Here is a 21303-nt window from a genome sequence, read left to right as displayed (position 1 = left end):
TAAGGAATAAAACCGTCAAATATTCAAATTGTATTTTTGTGAACATAGTTTCCACTCACGTCTATACATATATATATATATGTATACATACGTACTGTATATATGCATGTATATGTATATATATATATATACATATATTTATATACTGTATATGAATACATGCTAATCTTTATGTTATGTTAATCTTATATAAGTGTGGACCAGTGTGTCGACTGTTTCACTGTTAAAGGATTTTAATCCTAATTTAACATCTTCAGAGTCATTGTGATGCTTAAATGTCTTGCAGTGGGCGGTCTCTACTGCCCCCTACTGTCTGTTAGTAGAAAGCTGACTCTGAGTCTTTATCTCACTGTGAGACGGACTTTAACTGAAGTTTGTAAACCACTCACTCTCACACACCAAAGCCCATTGAGAAAATCAGTGATTTTAACGTCACACACACACACAGGAGTTGTTGATCCTCTGCTGCCTCCATCACTAACTTCAAATGTATTTGAAATCCTGCATTGAGATTGACCTCAGTGACACAAAGTGACCACACGAGGCAGCAGAGGAGCAGCAGCTAAAATCACTGATGTTCTCTATGAGGTTTTGTGTGTGAGAGTGAGACGCTCCGCGGCTTGTGTTCGTTGGCTCCGTTGAAAACAAACGCACACACGTGTCCAGGAGAGGGGAGTTTTTTTTTTACGACGCATCGGTCGACGCGAGGGGGAGGAGCTCCGTAGAGAAAAAAAACAAAAAGTTCAAAGTTCGTGTTTGGAATCCAGACAAATGCTCAGAGAAAAAGGTTGAATTTAATCCTGCGTTTTCTTTTATGAGGCTCGTGTGGGAACACACACACACACACACACACACACACACACACACACACACACACACACACACACACACGCAGCCTGGTGCTGTAATAACTTGGTGGAGGAGGAGGAGGAGGAGGAGGAGGTGGAGGAGGTGGAGCAGTAGGTGCTCCACCTCTGCTCTAACTAAAACAGTGCAGCCCCGAGCTGGAACTGACCCGCTGCTCCAACACCACACTTTACAGAAATATGTGTTAAAAAATAATGGCCATGATCACAGCTGGGTTCTGTGCAGAGAGGAGACAGAGGAACAGCCAGAGCTCGCCTCCTCCTCCTCCTCTTCTTCCTCTCTAACCTCTGACCTCTGCGTTTTTCATTTCTCATTCTCCTGCTCTTGAGTGGCACCGGGCTCCGTCGCCGGGTTCTTGGCACTTTTCTTGCGTCTCTTCTTGACCCGGTACACGTGGAAGGTTTTGTTCTGGAACGTCCTGGTGAAGAGAGCGGTGTAACCCGACGCCGCCGCGTCGCTCTTGATGGCGTCGCAGAATCGAGGGTGGGAGGCCGGGACCAGGTCCGGGTCGTTGTCTCCGGGTCCGTCCATGACCTGACGTGGAACAACAATAATAATAATAATAATAATAAAAGGTTAATGGTGACGTTTTTAAAGGTCCAGTGTGTGACATTCAAGAACAGAAACTGAACATTCTACACATCAGGTATGTTTGTATTGTTGACACACACACACACACACACACACACAAATGAATCAATGAATGACTTGAAGTGTTTTGTCTCTGGATAAAACAGAAGAAGTGTGATTTCAGCTGCTTCTTTTCTTCGCTCCTTTGTGACAGTAAACTTGATTAAATGACATATTTACGGGCGACAGAGTCAATCCCAGCTGGCATTGACTGAGAATTTGACGGCAGCTGCACAAGGACAGGAAATTTAATTCTGAATCCCACAAACTTTATCCTTCAGATAACAGAGAACATAAACAGTGAAATATGACGTGAGGAGGAGGAGGAGGAGAAGCCACGGAATCTCTTCAAAATGTTATTTTAACCCTCTCCTTCGTCCGTGCTTGCTTCCCCGTGGAGGATGTGATGTTACTGAGCGCTCAGCAGTTTGTGGGCAACTTCAGAAACATCGCTGAGTCGCCGTTAAAGTGCTTTCAAGAAAAACAGCTCATTAAAGGAGCTGCTGGTCCTCAGAGGGACGAGCTCCCGCCCACCCCAGACTCCTCCCACTACAACACACTTGTTTTCCTCAGACCTTTAAAATCCTTGTTCCTGCTCTGAACTCACTTTTAGTTCAAATCTCTTATTTTGTGAATACGGTGTTGAAAATAATTTGTTCAGATTGACGTCAGTGACACAAAGTGACCACACGAGGCAGCAGAGGACCAGCAGCTCCTGTGTGTGTGTGTGTGTGTGATGTTAAAACTTTGGTGTGGGAGAGTGAGTGGTTTATAAAGTCTGTCTCACAGTGAGATAAAGACGGTTGTTAAGATACCGTGGGCTTGAACAGGCTGACTCTTGGGCCAGCAGGGGGCGTCGTCACTTGTGACACAGTGAAATTTAACAACAGCCTGTAGGTGTTTTTTTCTTGTTATCTTGGTCTAATGTGTTATAATAAATAACAGACTGTGAGCAGAGCGACGTGTCACAGATGTCTGTTATTGTTCCATAATGTAGATTTACTGACAGCAGGGGCTGACGTGGACGCCACACACACACACACACAGCACGCACACGCACACGCACGCGCACGCACTCAGAGGAAGTGTAACGCTGTCGACGTGTGTCCCTGTCGTTTATTCCAGATGAAAGCGTTTAATGTGCTGGACACAGTAAACGACACGTGTGGACGTTTAACATTCACGTGTCGTGAGCAGCTCCTCCTGCAGGTGATTAACTTCACCTCGGCTCTGTAACCGCACACAGTACAAACAGTGTTTTATTAACGACACCATGCTGATTACATTTCATTAAACGAAGCATCTTTGATATTTGGCTCAGTTAGAGTCGCCTGTGACGTGTGTGTAAATACACATGAACTGTACGTGAGTGAAGTACAGACGCACAATAACAACATATACACATGCTGATGCTGTCAAAGGAACAGACATCAATCATGTCACATGTACACTACACTTTCTACACTGTGGTAACGAAAAGAACATGAAAGAAAGAAACAAAGAACAAATGAACAACAGAAAGAAAGAAAGAAAGAAAGAAAGAAAGAAAGAAAGAGAAGAGCATGTCAAGTAGAAAGCCAAAAGGTAAAGAGAAAAAAGGAGGGACAGACGTTGCGTTTGGTTTTTTGACATTGATGTTGTCTCTCTCACACACACTCTCACACACACACACACACACACACACACACACACACACACAGAGAGTCACATAACCATCATCAAAGAGCGAGCGAGAGAGCGACGGATGACAAGTGAGATTATTGATCTCTGTGGAGATGAAGAGCTTTTAGTGAGTCAAACAAGTGACAAGTCAAAAGTCCACAGAGTAAATCAGTGATTGTAGCTGCGGGGACACAAGAGCTGCTGGTCCTCTGCTGCCTCGTGTGGTCACTTTGTGTCACTGAGGTCAATCTGAACAAATCAGTGATTTTAACATCTGTGCGTGATGTTAAAATCACTGATTTTCTCTATGAGGTTTGGTGTGAGAGAGTGAGTGTTTTACAAACTTCAGTTTCCTGTTGAAAAGTCTGTCTATGATATTATGATATTGTAAAACTATAAAATGATACCTGCTGTCAATCACACTAATGTGCTGTAGTTTATCGTCTATTTTCCTTAAAAATGTGAAGATCATTTACAACCTGACATCACGTTCTATTGAAGAAGAGCTGAAGCTCGTGACTGAGACCCTTCACCCCGTCAGAGTCGCCCCCTGGTGGTTATTGAGCTTCCTTTTCCAAGCCTCAGTAAGATTTCCATATAGAGTTTATGGTCTCCAGTGAGTCCCTGCCACAGGGGGGCGCTCACTGTGAGCCAGTATCTCCTAGAAATTCAAATTTAAATGAGTTCCACCCACATGTCCGTTGTCCAGGTCGAGCAGGTCCCTCAGTCTGCAGCCGCGTCCGTGTCTGCGCTCGTAGCAGATGCTGTTCTCCAGAACCACGTAGTCGGCGCCGATCGCTGTCATGATGTCGTGGACGTCGTCGGGGGAACGGCGAGCGTAAACCTGATACACCTGCTCCAACACACACACACACACAGGTGTTAATGTTTGAGTGGATTTCTGAGGACGATGTTGAAGAAGAAGAAGAAGAAGAAGAAGAAAACTTAACTCCACCACAAACTCAATTTGCTTTAAAAAGTGGTTTAACACATTAAAACCTTTGTCAGCTTAAGTCTACAATATCTAAAGAATGTGTTCACTGCTCTGTGTCATGGGGGAAATAGTATTTTCCAACAGGAAATTCAATTTTTGAAACCACTCACTCTCCCACACCAAACTCCAGAGAGAAAATCAGTGATTTTAGCTCTCGGGGAAACAGGAGCTGCTGGTCTACTGCTGCCTCATGTGGTCACTTTGTGACACTGCGGTTTATTAGAACAAAGAATGACATTTGAACTTAGTGATGGAGGCAGCTGTGGATCAACAACTCCTGTGTGTGTGTGATGTTAAAATCACTGGTTTTCTCTCTGGGCTTTGGTGTGGGAGAGTGAGTGCTTTACAAACTTCAGTTTGTATTCTAAGGAAACTGTGGAAAGAGGATCAAAGGGCACAGATTGTGGAGGAAATCCACATAATGTTACTTTGCCTGTAGTATATTGAAAATTCATATTTTCCGGCGGTGTTTTTTGGGGGCATCACAACAAATACCTGGTATTTAAAGGGTTGAAAAAGAAAAAAACAATTAAAATTTTATATCAATAATTAGGTCAGATGTAGGTTAAAAAAATCTGTTCCCTAAAAGCAGAATATATATTAATATATAATATTTTTTAAAGTTTGCTTATAAAAAGGACATGTTTGTGCTTAGTGCTAATATAAGAACCAGTCCTAAGAGTTAAGGGTTATTTAAGTTATTTTTTCAGTATTATTATATATTATATTATTAAAAACATTCATTATATTAAAGCAGGAGGAGGCAAAAAGACAAACACTATTTTAAATATTTGACATTAAACCCGTTGAAAACAGTGTAGTTTATTTTATTTCTTGTACATTAATGACGTTATTATGTTTTTAAGTATTTTTTTTAAAGTTCCTTGAGTGCCTTGAAAAACAGTTTCAGTCTTAATGGGTTCCCCTCGCTGGGATAAACTAAATTAAAATGGTGCCTTCCCACTTTAGCGATGATAAAAACCCTTTTGTGTCCTCGTGGTTTTAAAAACAAAAAGCATTTGTCAGAGATGCACTCAGAGCCCGAGCCCTCGCTCACCTCCCTTTACTGGAACACAGCGTTTCAGACTCAATTTTCCCTGCATTACTATTCAGTCGACTTAATGGATGCATCTTCTGATCGCATTTTCACTGAAGGTCACCGGCCTCATCTGCAGACTATTCCCCGCTCTCTCACACAAGACATTAGAGCAGAGAGCAGAGGGAGATGGACGGATGACTGGATGACTGACTGAGTGAGTGAGTGAGTGAGTGAGGCAGCGTCAGCTGCACTGGACACATCGTTCATTAAATCTCTGCCCACACACAAGGTGGATTTACAGCATGGCTCATTATTTGGCAGTCAGTCTTTTTGGTGGACGTATAGAACAGCTCATTATTTGGCAGTCTGTGTGTTGGTGGATTTATACAACAGTTCATTATTTGGCAGTCAGTAGTTTTCATGGATGTGTACAATGGATGTTTACAAAATGTTGAACAACTCAACATTTTGCAGTCAGTCTTTAGGTGGATACAGAGTATAGTTCATTATTTGGCAGTCAGTCTGTAGCTGCATTTACGCCATGGCTCATTATTGTTTTATATTTGTTTGATTGATGTATAGAAAAGCTCATTATTTGGCAGTGTTTTGGTGGATATATAGAGAATAGCTCACTATTTGGCAGTCAGTTTTTTGGTGGATGTAACCAGCTCATTATTTGGCAGTCAGTCTCTTCTTCTACTTCCCCTTTTCCCGTTTTCCACAGCTCATGTTTTCACAGTGTTGTACAGGAAGTTTACCTGTCTGGTCCTCTCCCGCAGGTCTTTATCTTCATAATGTGGGTGGTTGGTGAGAACTCGGCCTGTGCACAGCTTGATGCCGGCCAGCAGCTGCATGCTCCCTGCAAACACGGCCCGCTTAGGAGTCTTTGTGCTGTGGACAAGCACAGAGAGAGAGGACACATGAGTCACAGCTGTGAGTGAGTGTGTGGACAGTGTCAACATGTATGAGGTGCTGTGGTGCATTTAAAAGGCCTGTGAATAAGTAAAGTGGAAGAAAAACAACAAAAACACTGGCTGCTATGAAGTGGTGGGAGGGAAAATTCAGCTTTAAATGTATACATTTTTATTGCCATAAATCTGACAAATATTGATAAATGCAGTTTATTTGACACAGTTAACTGTTTGATGACTTGTTGTTTTATGTAAACATTAACATGAATATATTATCTACACTGTAGTACGCATGCCAGGCCTGTATGTGGCACTGTCACAGTTATTTTCAGCTACTTAAATGTGAATATTTTCTACTTTCTGTCATTTTTCAGCTTCTTAAATGTGAATATTTTCTACTTTCTGTCATTTTTCAGCTACTTAAATGTGAATATTTTCTACTTTCTGTCATTTTTCAACTCTTTAAATGTGAATATTTTCTACTTTTCTTCATATGTGTACTTTCTGTCATTCTCAGCTTCTGTTTTCTCCAGTTTCTTAAATGTGAATAGCTTCTTAAATGTGAATATTTTCTACTTTCTGTCATTTTCAGCTTCTTAAATGTGAATATTTTCTACTTTCTGTCAGCTTCTTGTCATTTTCTACTTTCTGCTTCTTGTGAATATTTTCTACTTTCTGTCATTTTTCAGCTTAAATGTGAATATTTTTCTACTTTCTGTCATTTTTCAGCTTCTTAAATGTCATTTTCAGAATATTTTCTACTTTCTGTCATTTTTCAGCTTCTTAAATGTGAATATTTTCTACTTTCTGTCATTTTCAGCTCTTAAATGTGAATATTTTCTACTTTCTGTCATTTTTCAGCTACTTAAATGTGAATATTTTCTACTTTCTGTCATTTTTCAGCTTCTCAAATGTGAATATTTTCTACTTTCTGTCATTTTCAGCTTCTTAAATGTGAACATTTTCTACTTTCTGTCATTTTTCAGCTTCTTAAATGTGAATATTTTCTACTTTCTGTCATTTTTCAGCTTCTATAAATTCAGTGTAGAAGGATGTTCCGAGGTGTCAGAGGAGATGTCTTTTGAAAAGCAAGCAGGTGCATCAAGTCGTCACAATTAGAAAAGTTCTATTGAATTTTGCTTTTCATTTATTATCGAGTTTTTTTGTTACTCGGCGTCTGCATCGTTCAATTTTCAACGACAGCTGCAGCGATAATGGCGACATATCGACGGCGTTCAAGGACAAAGAAGAACATTTACATCAGGGACAAACGGCAGAGTGTTATGTGAGGAGCAGAGACGGCTGCAAACACAAGGACACACACACACACACGCACACATGCTGGTTTGTGTGTGTGTGTGTGTGTGTGTGTGTGTTAATCTGAGCGCTGCTTGTTAACCAAACTTGACCTGGACTGACCTCTATTATAAAAACACATAGAGACTCACACTCACACATATTTTCCCAACCTGTAAATTTAACCTCTGGGTCATTTTTAATCTAAAAACATTCTCACACACACACACACACACACACAGCTGCTGAAGCATTTCTGCCGCCGCTAACAATATGGGACAAGTTGACAACCAGGAGTCATATTGTTTCTCACAGAAAAAATGATGGGATATGGAGACGGGGGGGTCAGGTCACGGAGCCAACAGTGTAATCACAGGCAGGATAAATACAGGGTTTACGGCTGTACCCGACTCCTGACTGATGAGAAATACAACAAAAACAAACCAAATTCATTTCTGCAGGACATGAAATCCTGTAACTCGCTGGTTATGATCGTCATGATCGGAAGCAACAATGATGATAATAACAATAATTCCTACTTTAGATGTACATAAAAGGCAATAAAAGTGTGAATTTTTCACGTGCATTTAAAGTGACACTTAAGGTTTTTTGTATGAGGGATTGACACAAACTAAACCAGATATGAGACATTTGTCTCGACGTCAGACAAAGGTTTTTATGACATGAAACAGAAGTTTGTGTCACACACGAGAAACTCACTTTGCCACACCAAACACCACAGAGAAAATCACTGATTTTACATTGATCCACTGCTGCCTCCATCACTGAGTTCAAATGTCTGATTTTGTGAATTTCGGCTTTTGAAATCCTTTGTTCAAATTGACCTCATTGACTCAAAGCGACCACACGAGGCAGCAGAGGACCAGCAGCTCCACTGAGGTTTCTCTATGAGGTTTGGTGTGGGAGAGTGAGTGGAGGAAAAGTCTGGGGTTAAAGGTATTTTCTAAATGGATGAGAACATGAACATAACACATCAGTGTTTTCATTCATCCTCTTGGTGTGTGTGTGTGTGGGGGGGGGTTGACCTCCTGACCTGCACCTCCTCCTCTTCTCCTGTCATCTCTCTCTCTCTGTTTTATTTTTTTTAAAAAAGAGGAAAAGTTCTTCATATAAATGTCAGCAATATTCTCATAACACTCTTTTTTAAAAATCATACCAGTGTTTATTCTGAGCACAGATTAATGAGATTACGACTCACGCTCACACACAGATTTTAATTAGTGCATCTCCTCTTCTCTCACACACACACACACACACACACACACACACACACACACACAGAGTTCTAACTGTAACTCCAGATCTAACGAGATCTATTTTCACTGTCAGAGCACTGACTGACAGACGGCCGAGGTCTGTCAGTTTTACACGAGCGGCGAGCAGCAGCTCAAACACTGATGTCGGCGAGGTTTGCGATGAAGTCGGCGATATTTAAAACAACGAGGCGCCAAAACCCCTCGCTTCTCTCAAGGGCCATTTCAGGCTTTTATGCCGTCCTTCGTGAGCAACACTAAATAATTGAACACATACATCACACTAACCTCTCTGATGAAGACGAGTGTCTTCATCAGAGAAAGGTCAGGTCAGAAAAAACACAACAACAAAATATAAGAATCTGGATTTTTCAGCTTCATAAATGTGAATATTTTCTAATGAGCAAAACTGGAAAAACAAACTCTAAAATATCTCTGTCAAGTCCTTGGTACTTACATGCTGGATTAGACACTCTACCATGAGACTAAAGTTCATCCAGATCTAATCCAGATTACAGATTTGGTGGGAATTTACATGTAACATGGTTCAGTCCCATCGAGCAGATCAGGGTGAATTTTGCCATGTTCATATCAAAAATATTCTTTTCCCGTGTTGATTTGAAAAATAAAGTTGTATTTCCTCTTCTCTCCATTAGGTGGCGACATAGTGTAGATATAGTTGTGGGAAAAAGAACCGCTCCACACTTCAAACGTGTCATTAAACCCGATTTATAATCTCTGTGTTTCTGTCGCGCGCAACTGATGATTTTATAATCCGACAAAGCGACGGAGCTGAAGTCGGTTCATCGTGAGCACGAAAAACAGCAAAATGTTTGTCTGATTCACAAAATGAAGCATTTGTCACTTAACATTCTCTCAAATCTTTGAGTTAAGTGTATTTCTGTAGCACATGTAAAGATGTGCTGTACACACAATACAAATCCAGATATTCATTCACTTTGACTCACTGTTACAGCACCAACAGTCACTTTATAGCTGAAATGAAAACAACTTTGTCTGATTGTTTAGCTTCTTAAATGTGAATATTTTCTGGTTTCATGAAATATGATGAAATATCTGCAAGGGTTAAGAACTGCAACGATAAATCTATCGTCTAAATGAATCATTAACTCATTTTATCGATTGATTCATCAGTTTTAACAGGTGTTTTCTGATTTTTCAGCTTTCTTAGCTTTTTTAAATGTGACTATTTTCTAATGTCTTTGCTCCATATAATATTTAAAGAAATCATTCAAATTGAATATATTTTTTTGGGTTTGTGGACAAAACATTGATTCAAGGTTCTCTCACATACACACACACACACACACACACACACACACACACACACACACACACACACACACACACACACACACACACACACACACTCGCTGGCCTGAACTGTCCGTGGCCGGCGCTGAGTTCACGTGTCAGTGAGCCGAGGTGCTAATGATCAGCAGTTTGACTGACAAACACTGAGCACTGGCTTTAAAACAGCAGCAAAAAGACAAAAGTGCACACTCACTCATAACTATAGCTCACAGATGGAGGCGCTGGAAGATCCGGCACTGATATGGATTTATTGACTGTCCATTTAGGACGGAGTATCAGCCTAAAGCTGAGCCGCTGCTGTTATCGAGTGGAAACTTGTGAGTTATGGCTTCACAAAATACACATGAACTTTTTTTTATCCCACTGAAGTGATAAGAGTTCAGGGTTTTTGTGGTTTTGGGGGAGGCGTCATGGACGCACAGAAAAACAGATTTACGCCACTTAACAAAAGGCTTAACTAATAAAGTCTGCACCACTTCAGGTTCAAGATATTCTTTAAAAAAACAGATTTGTTGAACATAAAACTCAAATTTATGTCACTTACAAACTGTGTCACTCTCCCACACCAAACCTCATAGAGAAAATCAGTGACTTTAGCTCGCAGGGACACAGGCGCTGCTGGTCCACTGCTGCCTCGTGTGGTTACTTTGTGTCACTGAGGAAAAAGAGAACAAAGGATTCCAAACGGCAGTTTAAAAAAATCACATAGTTGAAGTGAGTGATGGAGGCAGCAGTGGATCAACAGCTCCTGTGTGTGTGATGTTAAAATCACTGGTTTTCTCTCTGGACTTTGGTGTGGGAGATTTTCAAAGTGATGCAAACTTCATTTTCCAGTTGAAATAGGCCGACTAACACTGAGATAAAGAAGTGAACAAAGTTTTAAATGATTATATAATAAGCAGGTGTATGTTGTATGGTGTTATTCCCTCGTGTCCCCACTGGCAGCCATGTGGTTTTAGGTAAGAATAAATGTCTCAGGCTGGTTCTCAGAGCAGGGAGCGTACCCAGTGCAGCCATCATACAACCATCCATTTAGACAAATAATCATGATAATCCTCTTTAATCTTTAAATCTGATCCACAACAAAGATCTATCTTTTAAAAAACCTCCACTTAAAACGTTTCGTGGAACATTTTTTTTACATAACATCCTTTCTCAGGCTGCAGCTAACAATTATTTTCACAATCCATTTTTCTAACTTTTACGTGATTATTTTACATCCAATTTTGTATCCGTTTTCCCCAGCAGCCGACACCCTGCCAGCAAGTGGCGCTATGCCTTTAAGTCATCATGTTCGTAGACGTGTTCAGGGCCGGCCTCTTATCTCACGTATGAAGTTTTGAGCAGATCGGTCAAAGAGCGGTGAAGTTACGGGGCACTAACTGTTTGGTGGCGAATGAGCCAAATTGTGCCAAAATGTCGATGTTTGTCGTGGCCACGCCCCTTTTGAATCTGCAAGACCTCTGTGTAACTTTTCCTCCTTCACGTGTCTGGGATAAATTGAGCCGTTTTTTATGTCGGTACGATTATTGCGCTCGGACGAGTTCGTTCATTTACGAAATGTGCAATCACCAAGACGGGCACACAAATTCAAAATGGCCGACTTCCTGTTGAGTTGAGGTCACGGTGCCCATGGACTTTTTCGTCGGTCTTGGGTTGACACATGTTCCCACCAAGTTTCGTTAAATTTGGTGCGACTTAGTTTCAGCTTTGTCCTACAGGGTTTCACCTTTGAGGGGCGCTACTGCGGCATTTTTACACATTTCCATTATGTCATTCAAATATTTGCCGGTTGTTTGTTTTCACCAACGTTTAATGCTTCAGAAATGAGGTCCTTTGGGGTGAAAAAACTAGATTTTCTTCGACACTTTTATATGAATATGAGGCAACATGAAATCACATGATTGACACACGCAGCTCAAATGTATCCTGATACTTTGTGGCATAAATACGCCCGTGATACAATACGTACGATTCTATCTCTGCTCTGCTGCCCGTTACACCAACACTCTCCGACTCTCCCGTGACCTTCATTCATAAAACAACACGTCCTGCGCTGGAGAAAACCCCTCCATCTTAACTCTTTCATCTGGAATGTAATTAACACAGCAGCAGCAGCAGCAGCAGCAGCAGCAGCAGCAGCTCCTTCTCTCAGCACCAAACAAGGTAATTGTAGGCAGCGGCTAATCCTCAGAGGCTAATGGGATTAGCTCCAGAGGGAAGGAGTCCATGTCACACACAAATACGTTCAAACATCCCAAACCTCCTCCTCCTCTGAGCCTCTCCACTATCTGACTAATGGGATTAACCCAAAAAGGGACATTTCTTAAAAATCTAATCTGGTCCTCTCAGATTACTAATGCTGCTGCTGCTGCTGCTGATGATGATGATGATGATGATGATGCTGATGATATCATTATTTAATGGAGAAGGGAACACGATAAAGATTGATTTTGTTGGACATTTTCTTATGTAAATGAATCTTCACTGTGTTCCTTCGTTCAAGGTGTCAAACTCGTGGGGGGGGGGCCTGCAAATAATTTGTTCTAAATAACATCAATTACACAAAGTGACCACACGAGGCAGCAGTAGACCAGCAGCTCCTGTGTCCCCACGAGCTGAAATCACTGATTTTCTCTATGGGGTTTGATGTGTGAGAACCACCGCCAACATTTTCTCAAGATATCATAGAATTAAGCCGGTGTAGATTTTGTCAAGTGGCTGAAATCTAGTGTTTTTCTTGTGTTCCCAGTGGCAGCACAGGGGGCGCACAAAGCCAATTACTCAAAGCATCTACTATCTGTCAGATCCTCCTACAAACACACTTTATCTAATGGATTTTGAGGTTGTACGGTGTTGCATTGTTAAATCCTTGCTCCCATCTAACCGGATGTCACACACACACACACACACACACACACACACAGAGCCACTCCGAATCACAGCTTCATCTGTGATCCCATCAGACTGATGCTCCTGATCGAAAAAGCCCGATCGCAGAAACCCCCGAGGTGTGTTCGAGCTCTGCCAACAGCTGGGTCTTTTCCAGCGCTGCCATGTCTTATTCATGGAGACCCATCACTCATCGCCAGCCCAGAGACTCACACACACACACACACACACACACACACACACACACACACACACACACACACACACACACACTTATCAAAGCATCACAGCGAAAGTTGATCTGCAGAAACAGGCTAATCACATTTGTGTCTTTTTGATGTGTGTGTGTGTGTGTGTGTGTGTGTGTGTGTGTGTGTGTGTACCTAATCCAGGTCATGAGCTCCACAGTGTCTGGATCATAAAACTCCCTCAGTTCTGATAACTCCTCCATCAGCTTAGGCCAGAACTACAGAGAGAGCGAGAAGCACAGACAGAGTGAGGCAGGTGATGAAAAGAGGCTGTAAAGCAGAATGTATCACACTCTTATATCTTAAAGAGATAGTTAGGGGTTTTATTTAAGTGCGGTTGTATGAGGTGCTGATTTATAGTCAATGACAACTGAGCTAAACCAACTGGAATGGCTCAAAGAAACGCGGCTGCCAGTGTGAACACAAGGAAAACTCGTTATAGACACGTAACACAAAGGCTTACCTAATAAAATACCTGCCTGTTACAGTCTACCATATGTTAAAAAGTGTCGTCACGTCTTTATCTCACGGTGAGACGGACATTTTCCAACAGGAAACTGAGGTTTGTGTCAGCGGACGACTTCCTGCACCAAAGCCCATAGAGAAAACCAGTGATTTTAACATCACACACACACAGACAGACACACACACACACACAGACAGACACACACACACACACACACACACACACACACACACACACACACACACACACACACACACACACACACACACACACACACACACACACACACAGGAGCTGTTGATCCACTGCTGCCTCCATCACTAAGTTCACATGTGTGATTTTGTCACTTCAGTATTTGAAATTCATCAGTAAGATTGACCTCAGTGACACAAAGTGACCACACGAGGCAGCAGAGGACCAGCAGCTAAAATCACTGATTTTCTCTGTGGGGTTTGGTGTGGGAGAGTGAGTGGTTCACAAACATCAGTTTCCACACGATTGCACTATTGTTGTTGTTGTTTTTTAAATATGGAAGGATATAAAGTTCACAACAAACATATTTATGATTAAAAATAAATCTATCATTATTAAAAATTACATTTGCGACGATATTTCTAACATGATTTCAAAATAAAAGTGTATGTTTTGATACAGAATGATTTTTTATAGTGGTATTAATTATTATCGTTATCTTGTGCTGCTGCGACGATGCAATCTTATCTTATCTCGTTTGCAATAAAAAAAACAAAATGAATCTAAGAATATCAATATTTTCTCTTTGTGTCTCATCTGGCAGCCATGTTGTGAGCAGACGGTGGCCAAGTGGAATTGGAACTTGGCTTGTTGCCGGTTTGAATCCCAACAGCCCCCTATCTATGTGTCAGTGCCTCACACAAAAAACCTGAACTACACCTTTAAATAAAATCCCATGGCCCTGAATCTGACAGCATCGTTTACAGATGCTCACAATCACATCAGGAAATAAATTAAAAGGGATGTAACGGGATCTAAACCTCCGGTTATGAGCTCATTTTCCTCTGTAACATTTGTGTGTGTGTGTGTGTGTGTGCGTGAGTGTGTGTGTGTGCGTGTGTGTGTACGTGTGTGTGTGTGTGCGTGTCAGTCTCTATAATGAGACTGACGAACATAAAGCATCAGGAAAAAGCAGCAAACCTTGTAATACAGGCAGCCGATCATTGCCAGTGGAAGAGCAAATCTGACGAGGCGTAACTGCAGAGAGAGAGGGGGGGGAGAGAGGGGGAGAGAGGGGGAGAAAAGGGCTTTAATGAAATGAAGGAATACAAATGTATGAGAGGAACGTGGCAGTGAGACAGAGACGTAAGTGAGCAGAGATAACACGAGCAGCTCTGCCCTCCAGAATCATCAACGCTGCTCTTATCACGTCATCATGACAACACTGACACCTAGTGGCCCCATGAGTAACTGTATGTTAGACACCAGGACAAGAAACGAGGCCGTGGATCCAGATTCAACTCCCAATCTGTCAGGTTAGGGTGATACGGATTATAAAATGTATAATTTATACATATCCCAACATTCTCCATAAATATATGGATATACAAATCAAGGTTACTCAGATTAACACAGATTATTCAAATTTACTCAGATTAACTCAGGTTTTATCAGATGAATGCATATTACTGAGATTAACTCTGATTACTCAGGTTTACTCATGTTTACTCGGGTTCACTCAGGTTTACTCATATTAGCTCAGATTAGCTCAGGTTTACTCAGATTAGCTCAGGTTAGCTCAGATTAGCTCAGGTTTGATGACGCCTGGGGCCAAACAGGATCTCATTAACACAGTGAGAGGAGAAACATCTCCACAGGCTGAAAACCAACCACTGTTTATGTGTTTACTCTGAGGTGAGTGAGTGAGTGAGTGAGTGAGTGAGTGAGTGAGTGAGTGGCCAGAGGAGCTGGACAAAGCCTGGACTCAACACTTGCCTGTGGGCAACATGTGAATAAATGTGTTTTCTATAAGACTGTTAAAGGAACAGTTCAGAGTTTCCTCAGGGTCACTGCAGTGTTTATGGAAACAAGAAAAACATCACATATGGAACAGACTCTGTTTTAGTATGGACGACGAGTAGATATCACATATCTAACACTGTGGAGACAAACGCTCAAACATGATGTCATAACAACATGTTTATAAAACTGGACGTGCTTTAGTGAAGTACAAATGTACGTCTAAACTCCTGAAGGTCTTTATCACACCGTGAGACAGACGTCTCCAACAGGAAACTGACGTTGGTAAAGCACTCACTCTGCCACACCAAAGTCTATAGAGAAAATCAGTGATTTTAGCTGGAAGTTCATACCAGAAATTTACTGTTGCAGCGGAGAGTGTTGAGAAGCAGCGTCCACAGCTCTGTCCCGCACACGCCGTAGGCTGCCACCGCACACATGTGACCGGTCCACAAGTACTTCATCCTGCACAGAGGAAGAAGGAAGACAGAAAATTATCTGCTTTTCCACCAACACCACGACACGCCACCACACCAAAGGCAACAATGTCCAACAATGTCCAACAATGTCCAACTGCAGATCAAAGTTAAAAAAGACCGAAAAATGGTGAAAACATGCGTTCATCTGAGTCCGGTGGATTGAGAGACAGCCCCATCGTCACCACGTTCACTGGGATTTGTGTTCAGTGACTGAAGGACTGAACCATTCTGTCCACTCATCTCAACTAATGATTCACTCTCACCCAAAACAACTGCTTTACAAGTCACATGTCTGTGGAAAAAAAACACGTCACCACAGTGCTGTGACGACTCCGCCCACGTTGAGGAGGAGCTACAACTGTATAATGGAAGAGAACCGTACATTTACAGTGAAATCCCAGGGAAAGTTTCCCACTGGGATCATGATTCCCGGGGAAAGTTTCCTCCCCTCTGTGACCCCAGAGTGAGGAACAGGTTTACTATGATTTCAGCACTTTCTCTGAACTGCTGATCAAGAACCAAGGGGCAAAAGTGCAGGAAGTCATTTGTTTCTGTCAGACGACTGCTTTGCATTTCAGAAGAGGGAAGAAAAAAGAAAAAGGGATTGAGATTTATTTTGTGTGAGGCTGCACTTTTCCTCCTCCTCACGACTCCGTCTCTGTATCCGTCAACAATTTCTCACCTCATTTCGTTTCTCTGTGCGTTTTCATCTTTTGCCCATTAAAACTGTAACTCCTGGAAATGAATCGTTGAATATTAACGCCGCGCTTTAGACACTAAATTAACTTTAACCACACTGGATCCATTATACTCAAGTACACTAAGTCTTCCTGCTAAACTCTGTCATGTTTGAATTGAACGCCTCTCATATTGGGTTAAGGGAACATTCTTAAGAGCAAGTGTTGAAATTAAAGTCTCTGTAATGCAGTAAAAGGACAATGTGTTATTAACGATCACGACATTTATAACATTAGCTGAAGAAATGATGAGAAAAAAGATCTGTGTTCGCTGGAACTCGGTCTTTATATACTTGATATACTTTATATTTTACTTTACTATACAATTCACTCATTCATATACAGTGAAACTACTGCTGTGTTCCATTTAGATTGGAAGTTGGAACTGAGGGAAACTTGTCATAATTTGAAACTTTAAGTAGACTTGGGAATTTTAAGTACAACTTGTAATTTTAAGTAGATTTTGTAATTTTAAGTAGATTTTGTAATTTTTTGTAGATTTTGTAATTTTGAGTAGATTTTGTTATTTCTTGTAGATTTGGGAATTTCTTGTAGATTTTGGATTTTTTTGGGGAGATTTTGGAATTTTAAGTAGATTTTGGAATTTTTGTAGATTTTGGAATTTTTGTAGATTTTGTAATTTTAAGTAGATTTTGTAATTTTAAGTAGATTTTGTAATTTCTTGTAGATTTTGTAATTTCTTGTAGATTTTGGAATTTTTTGTAGATTTTGGCTTAGTATCGGCTCATCAGACCTGCAGAGCCTTAACCTCGTCAGAGCAGGAACTGAAAAAAAATCCATATTTTGACCCACATGTACGACAAAGGGACAGAATCTACGAGGGTCTCTGAATGCATCTCGTTAGCTCAACACTTTGACTCGCTCTCATGCACTGGACATGAAGAACGTTCAACAGGTTCACTTAAATCAACATTGAGGGAGTTCAGTCTCACCTCATGGTGCTGAAGGCCACAAGACCAAAGAACAGAGTGTGCAGGACGTTGTAGGCCACATCTGCACGTAAAGCCACCGCATGGCATTCTGAGGCTGCTTTCCTGTCCTGAGACCTGCTGACAAACCAGAGACAACAGAGAGACATGAAAACAGCTCTAACACTGCAGCAGAGACACACACAGACACAGAAACACACAGACAGGCCTCAGGGCATTGATGTCGCTCTCACAGCGTGAGAATCAGACAAACTGAAATCTAATCCCGCTCGGGCTCTTCCTGAGGTGAAGTGAGGTAAATGGGACTAAATTAATTTCTGAATGAGGTTAGTATTTCTGCCGTGTTGATATGCTAATGTGTTTAGCTCGATGTGGTCCTTCAACTGGCACCGAGTGATGTGGAGGCCGAGACATGTGGACAATAAATGTAACCACTCACTCTCCCACACCAAAGCCCATAGAGAAGATCAGTGATTTAAACATCACACAGACACAGGAGTTGTTGATCCACTGCTAACTAAGATTTCTGGGTTTGAAATTCTTAATTTTGATTTAACGCAGTGGCACTAAAAGACCACACGAGGCAGCAGGAGCCCAGCAGCTCCTGTGTCCCTGTGAGCTAAAATCACTTATTTTCTTCATGGGCTTTGGTGTTACAAACTTTATTGTTTAACTTGATAATATATTATTTTGTTTTTCTCATCTCTGGGTTAAATTGATATACACGTACAGTATGTACTGACTGATATGTCGATATCTGATCCTAATCCTAAAATCATTATAAATCACACAAATCCACAGTGAGCCATGGTCTCCCCTCCTTTCCCCTCCTCTCGTCTTGTCTCCTCTCCTCCAACCATCACCTACCTGAGGTTGTGCAGCGCGGCCAGTGCCAGCGTGCCGCTGAGCAGCAGCAGTGTGAGGATGTAGGGGTAGAGCAGGAGTGTCGCAGCAAGTCGCTCCAGAGTGTCGAGAGGCAGACGTCCGAAGGCTTCTTCACACAAATACAGACTGGCATCAAAGTCCCTGCTGCAGGAGGGAGGAGACAAAATGTCAACAGTTCAAAAACTGTGGCGCTCGCCCTCAAATGTTCTACTTTCTGTCATTTTTCAGCTTCTTAAATGTGAATATTTTCTACTTTCTGTCATTTTTCAGCTTCTTAAATGTGAATATTTTCTACTTTCTGTCATTTTTCAGCTTCTTAAATGTGAATATTTTCTACTTTCTGTCATTTTTCAGCTTCTTAAATGTGAATATTTTCTACTTTGTCATTTTTCAGTTTCTTAAATGTGAATATTTTTTAGTTTCTGTCATTTTAAGCTTCTTAAAGGTGAATATTTTCTACCTTCTCACATTTTTCAGCTTCTTAAATGTGAATATTTTCTACTTTCTGTCATTTTCAGCTTCTTAAATGTGAATATTTTCTACTTTTCTGTCATTTTTCAGCTTCTTAAATGTGAATTTTCTACTTTCTGTCATTCTTCTTAAATGTGAATATTTTCTACTTTCTTGTCATTTTTCAGCTTCTAAATGTGAATATTTTCTACTTTCTGTCATTTTTCAGCTTCTTAAATGTGAATATTTTCTACTTTCTGTCATTTTTCAGCTTCTTAAATGTGAATATTTTCTACTTTCTGTCATTTTTCAGCTTTTAAATGTGAATATTTTCTGATTTTTCAGCTTCTAAAGTGTAGTATTTTCTACTTTCTGTCATTTTTCAGCTTCTTAAATATGAATATTTACTCTCTTTGATTTTCAACTCTTAAATGTAATATTTTCTACTTTCTGTCATTTTTTCAGCTTCTTAAATGTGTGTCTTAGATATTTTCTACTTTCTGTCATTTTTTTCTTAAATGTGAATATTTTCACTTTCTGCTTTTTTCTTAATTGTGAATATTTTCTACTTTCTGTCATTTTTCAGCTTCTTAAATGTGAATATTTTCTACTTTCTGTCATTTTTCAGCTTCTTAAATGTGAATATTTTCTACTTTCTGTCATTTTTCAGCTTCTTAAATGTGAATATTTTCTACTTTCTGTCATTTTTCAGCTTCTTAAATGTGAATATTTTCTACTTTCTGTCATTTTTCAGCTTCTTAAATGTGAATATTTTCTACTTTCTGTCATTTTTCAGCTGTCCTGTTTTTAAATGTGAATATTTTCTACTTTCTGTCATTTTTCAGCTTCTTAAATGTGAATATTTTCTACTTTCTGTCATTTTTCAGCTTCTTAAATGTGAATATTTTCTACTTTCTGTGGTTTTTCAGCTTCTTAAATGTGAATATTTTCTACTTTCTTTGCTCCATAAAAACAAAAAAATCATTCAAACTTCATCATTAATTTGTGGACAAAAACAAAGACATTTGAGAAACATCATCATTTCCAGAGTTTGACAAACACTGATCAATTTTCTGACATTTTATGAAGCAAACAATTAATCGTTTAATGGATTAAATAATAATAAAATATTAATAATAATAATAATAATAATAATAATAATGGAAAAATGAGCCGAAGTTGTGTTGGAACTGTTTTGTTGAAAAGCTCTTAAAGTCAGTCTTTTTTTAAAGTGTTAATTTCTTTTGTTATACGCGACAGTGACAAATAATTTGACTGAGAATTGAGCTTTAGAGAGAGAAAAAAATGAGACAGTTATAGAGAATATCAATGAGTGAGAGACACAGGAACAGAGAGAGAGCAGCACATTTCCCTCTGACTCGTGAATAATTGAAAGGCCGCACACACACACACACACACAGTGTGTGATTGATGGGAGGCCTGCTGGTGTTACCTCTCCATCTATTATTCACACACACTAACACTCCAGGTGCTATCACACTGGTGCTGAGTGAATAATACAGTCAAACTGGATCAAATCACCTTGTGTGTAAACTCTGTGTGTGTGAGCACAAATCTTTATTAATCTATTGATACAACTGCAAAAAAACATGACCATTAAATATAAATAAGTTACTTCCACTGCCATATAAAATAAGATAAATATGAACATGTGGGTTAAGTTTAATTTTCGTTACCGATTGCAATTTTTTACATTTTGTCACTAATAGACTTTAGACCTGGAAACTGAAGTTTGTAAAGCACTCACTCTCCCACACCAAACCCCATAGAGAAAACCAGGGATTTAACATCACACATCCACACACACACCACACGAGTTGTTGATCCACTGCTGCCTCCATCCCTAAGTCCAAATGTTTTATTTTCAAATATTCGGCATTTTAAATCCTTTGTTCAGATTGACCTCAGTGACACAAAGTGACCACACGAGGCAGCAGAGGACCAGCAGCTCCTGTGTCCCCATGAGCTAAAGTCACTGATTTTCTCTATGAGTATGAGGTTTGGTGTGTGAGTGTGTGTGTGTGTGTGTGTGTGTGTGTGTGTGTGTGTGTGTGTGTGTGTGTGTGTGTGTGTGTGTGTGTGTGTGTGTGTGTGTGTGTGTGTGTGTGTGTGTGTGTGTGTGTGTGTGTGTGTGTGTGTGTGTGTGTGTGTGTGTGTGTGTGTGTGTGTGTGTGA

The 21303-nt window shown here is 40.5% G+C and overlaps 1 protein-coding gene across 3 annotated transcripts in view; it reads right to left on the bottom strand.

Moving 5' to 3' along the window:
* Positions 1-909: 909 nt before the first annotated feature.
* The window catches only part of dpy19l3 (dpy-19 like C-mannosyltransferase 3), a 36965-nt gene continuing 16571 nt past the window's right edge, over positions 910-21303 (bottom strand). For 2 of the 3 annotated variants that reach the window (XM_044029527.1, XM_044029525.1), the window contains 8 exons: positions 18640-18801; positions 17776-17892; positions 15960-16071; positions 14788-14844; positions 13284-13366; positions 5951-6083; positions 3854-4012; positions 910-1401 (listed from right to left, as the gene is read on the bottom strand). In XM_044029527.1, the coding sequence (XP_043885462.1) occupies positions 1171-1401; positions 3854-4012; positions 5951-6083; positions 13284-13366; positions 14788-14844; positions 15960-16071; positions 17776-17892; positions 18640-18801 (1054 nt within the window). In that variant the 3' untranslated portion in view covers positions 910-1170. The remainder of the gene's footprint in view (positions 1402-3853; positions 4013-5950; positions 6084-13283; positions 13367-14787; positions 14845-15959; positions 16072-17775; positions 17893-18639; positions 18802-21303) is intronic. The other variant, XM_044029526.1, reaches the window with a different exon arrangement.

Source organism: Solea senegalensis, linkage group LG7, assembly GCF_019176455.1.
Source record: "Solea senegalensis isolate Sse05_10M linkage group LG7, IFAPA_SoseM_1, whole genome shotgun sequence".
Lineage (NCBI taxonomy): Eukaryota > Metazoa > Chordata > Actinopteri > Pleuronectiformes > Soleidae > Solea > Solea senegalensis.
This window is presented reverse-complemented; position numbering and strand designations above follow the sequence as displayed.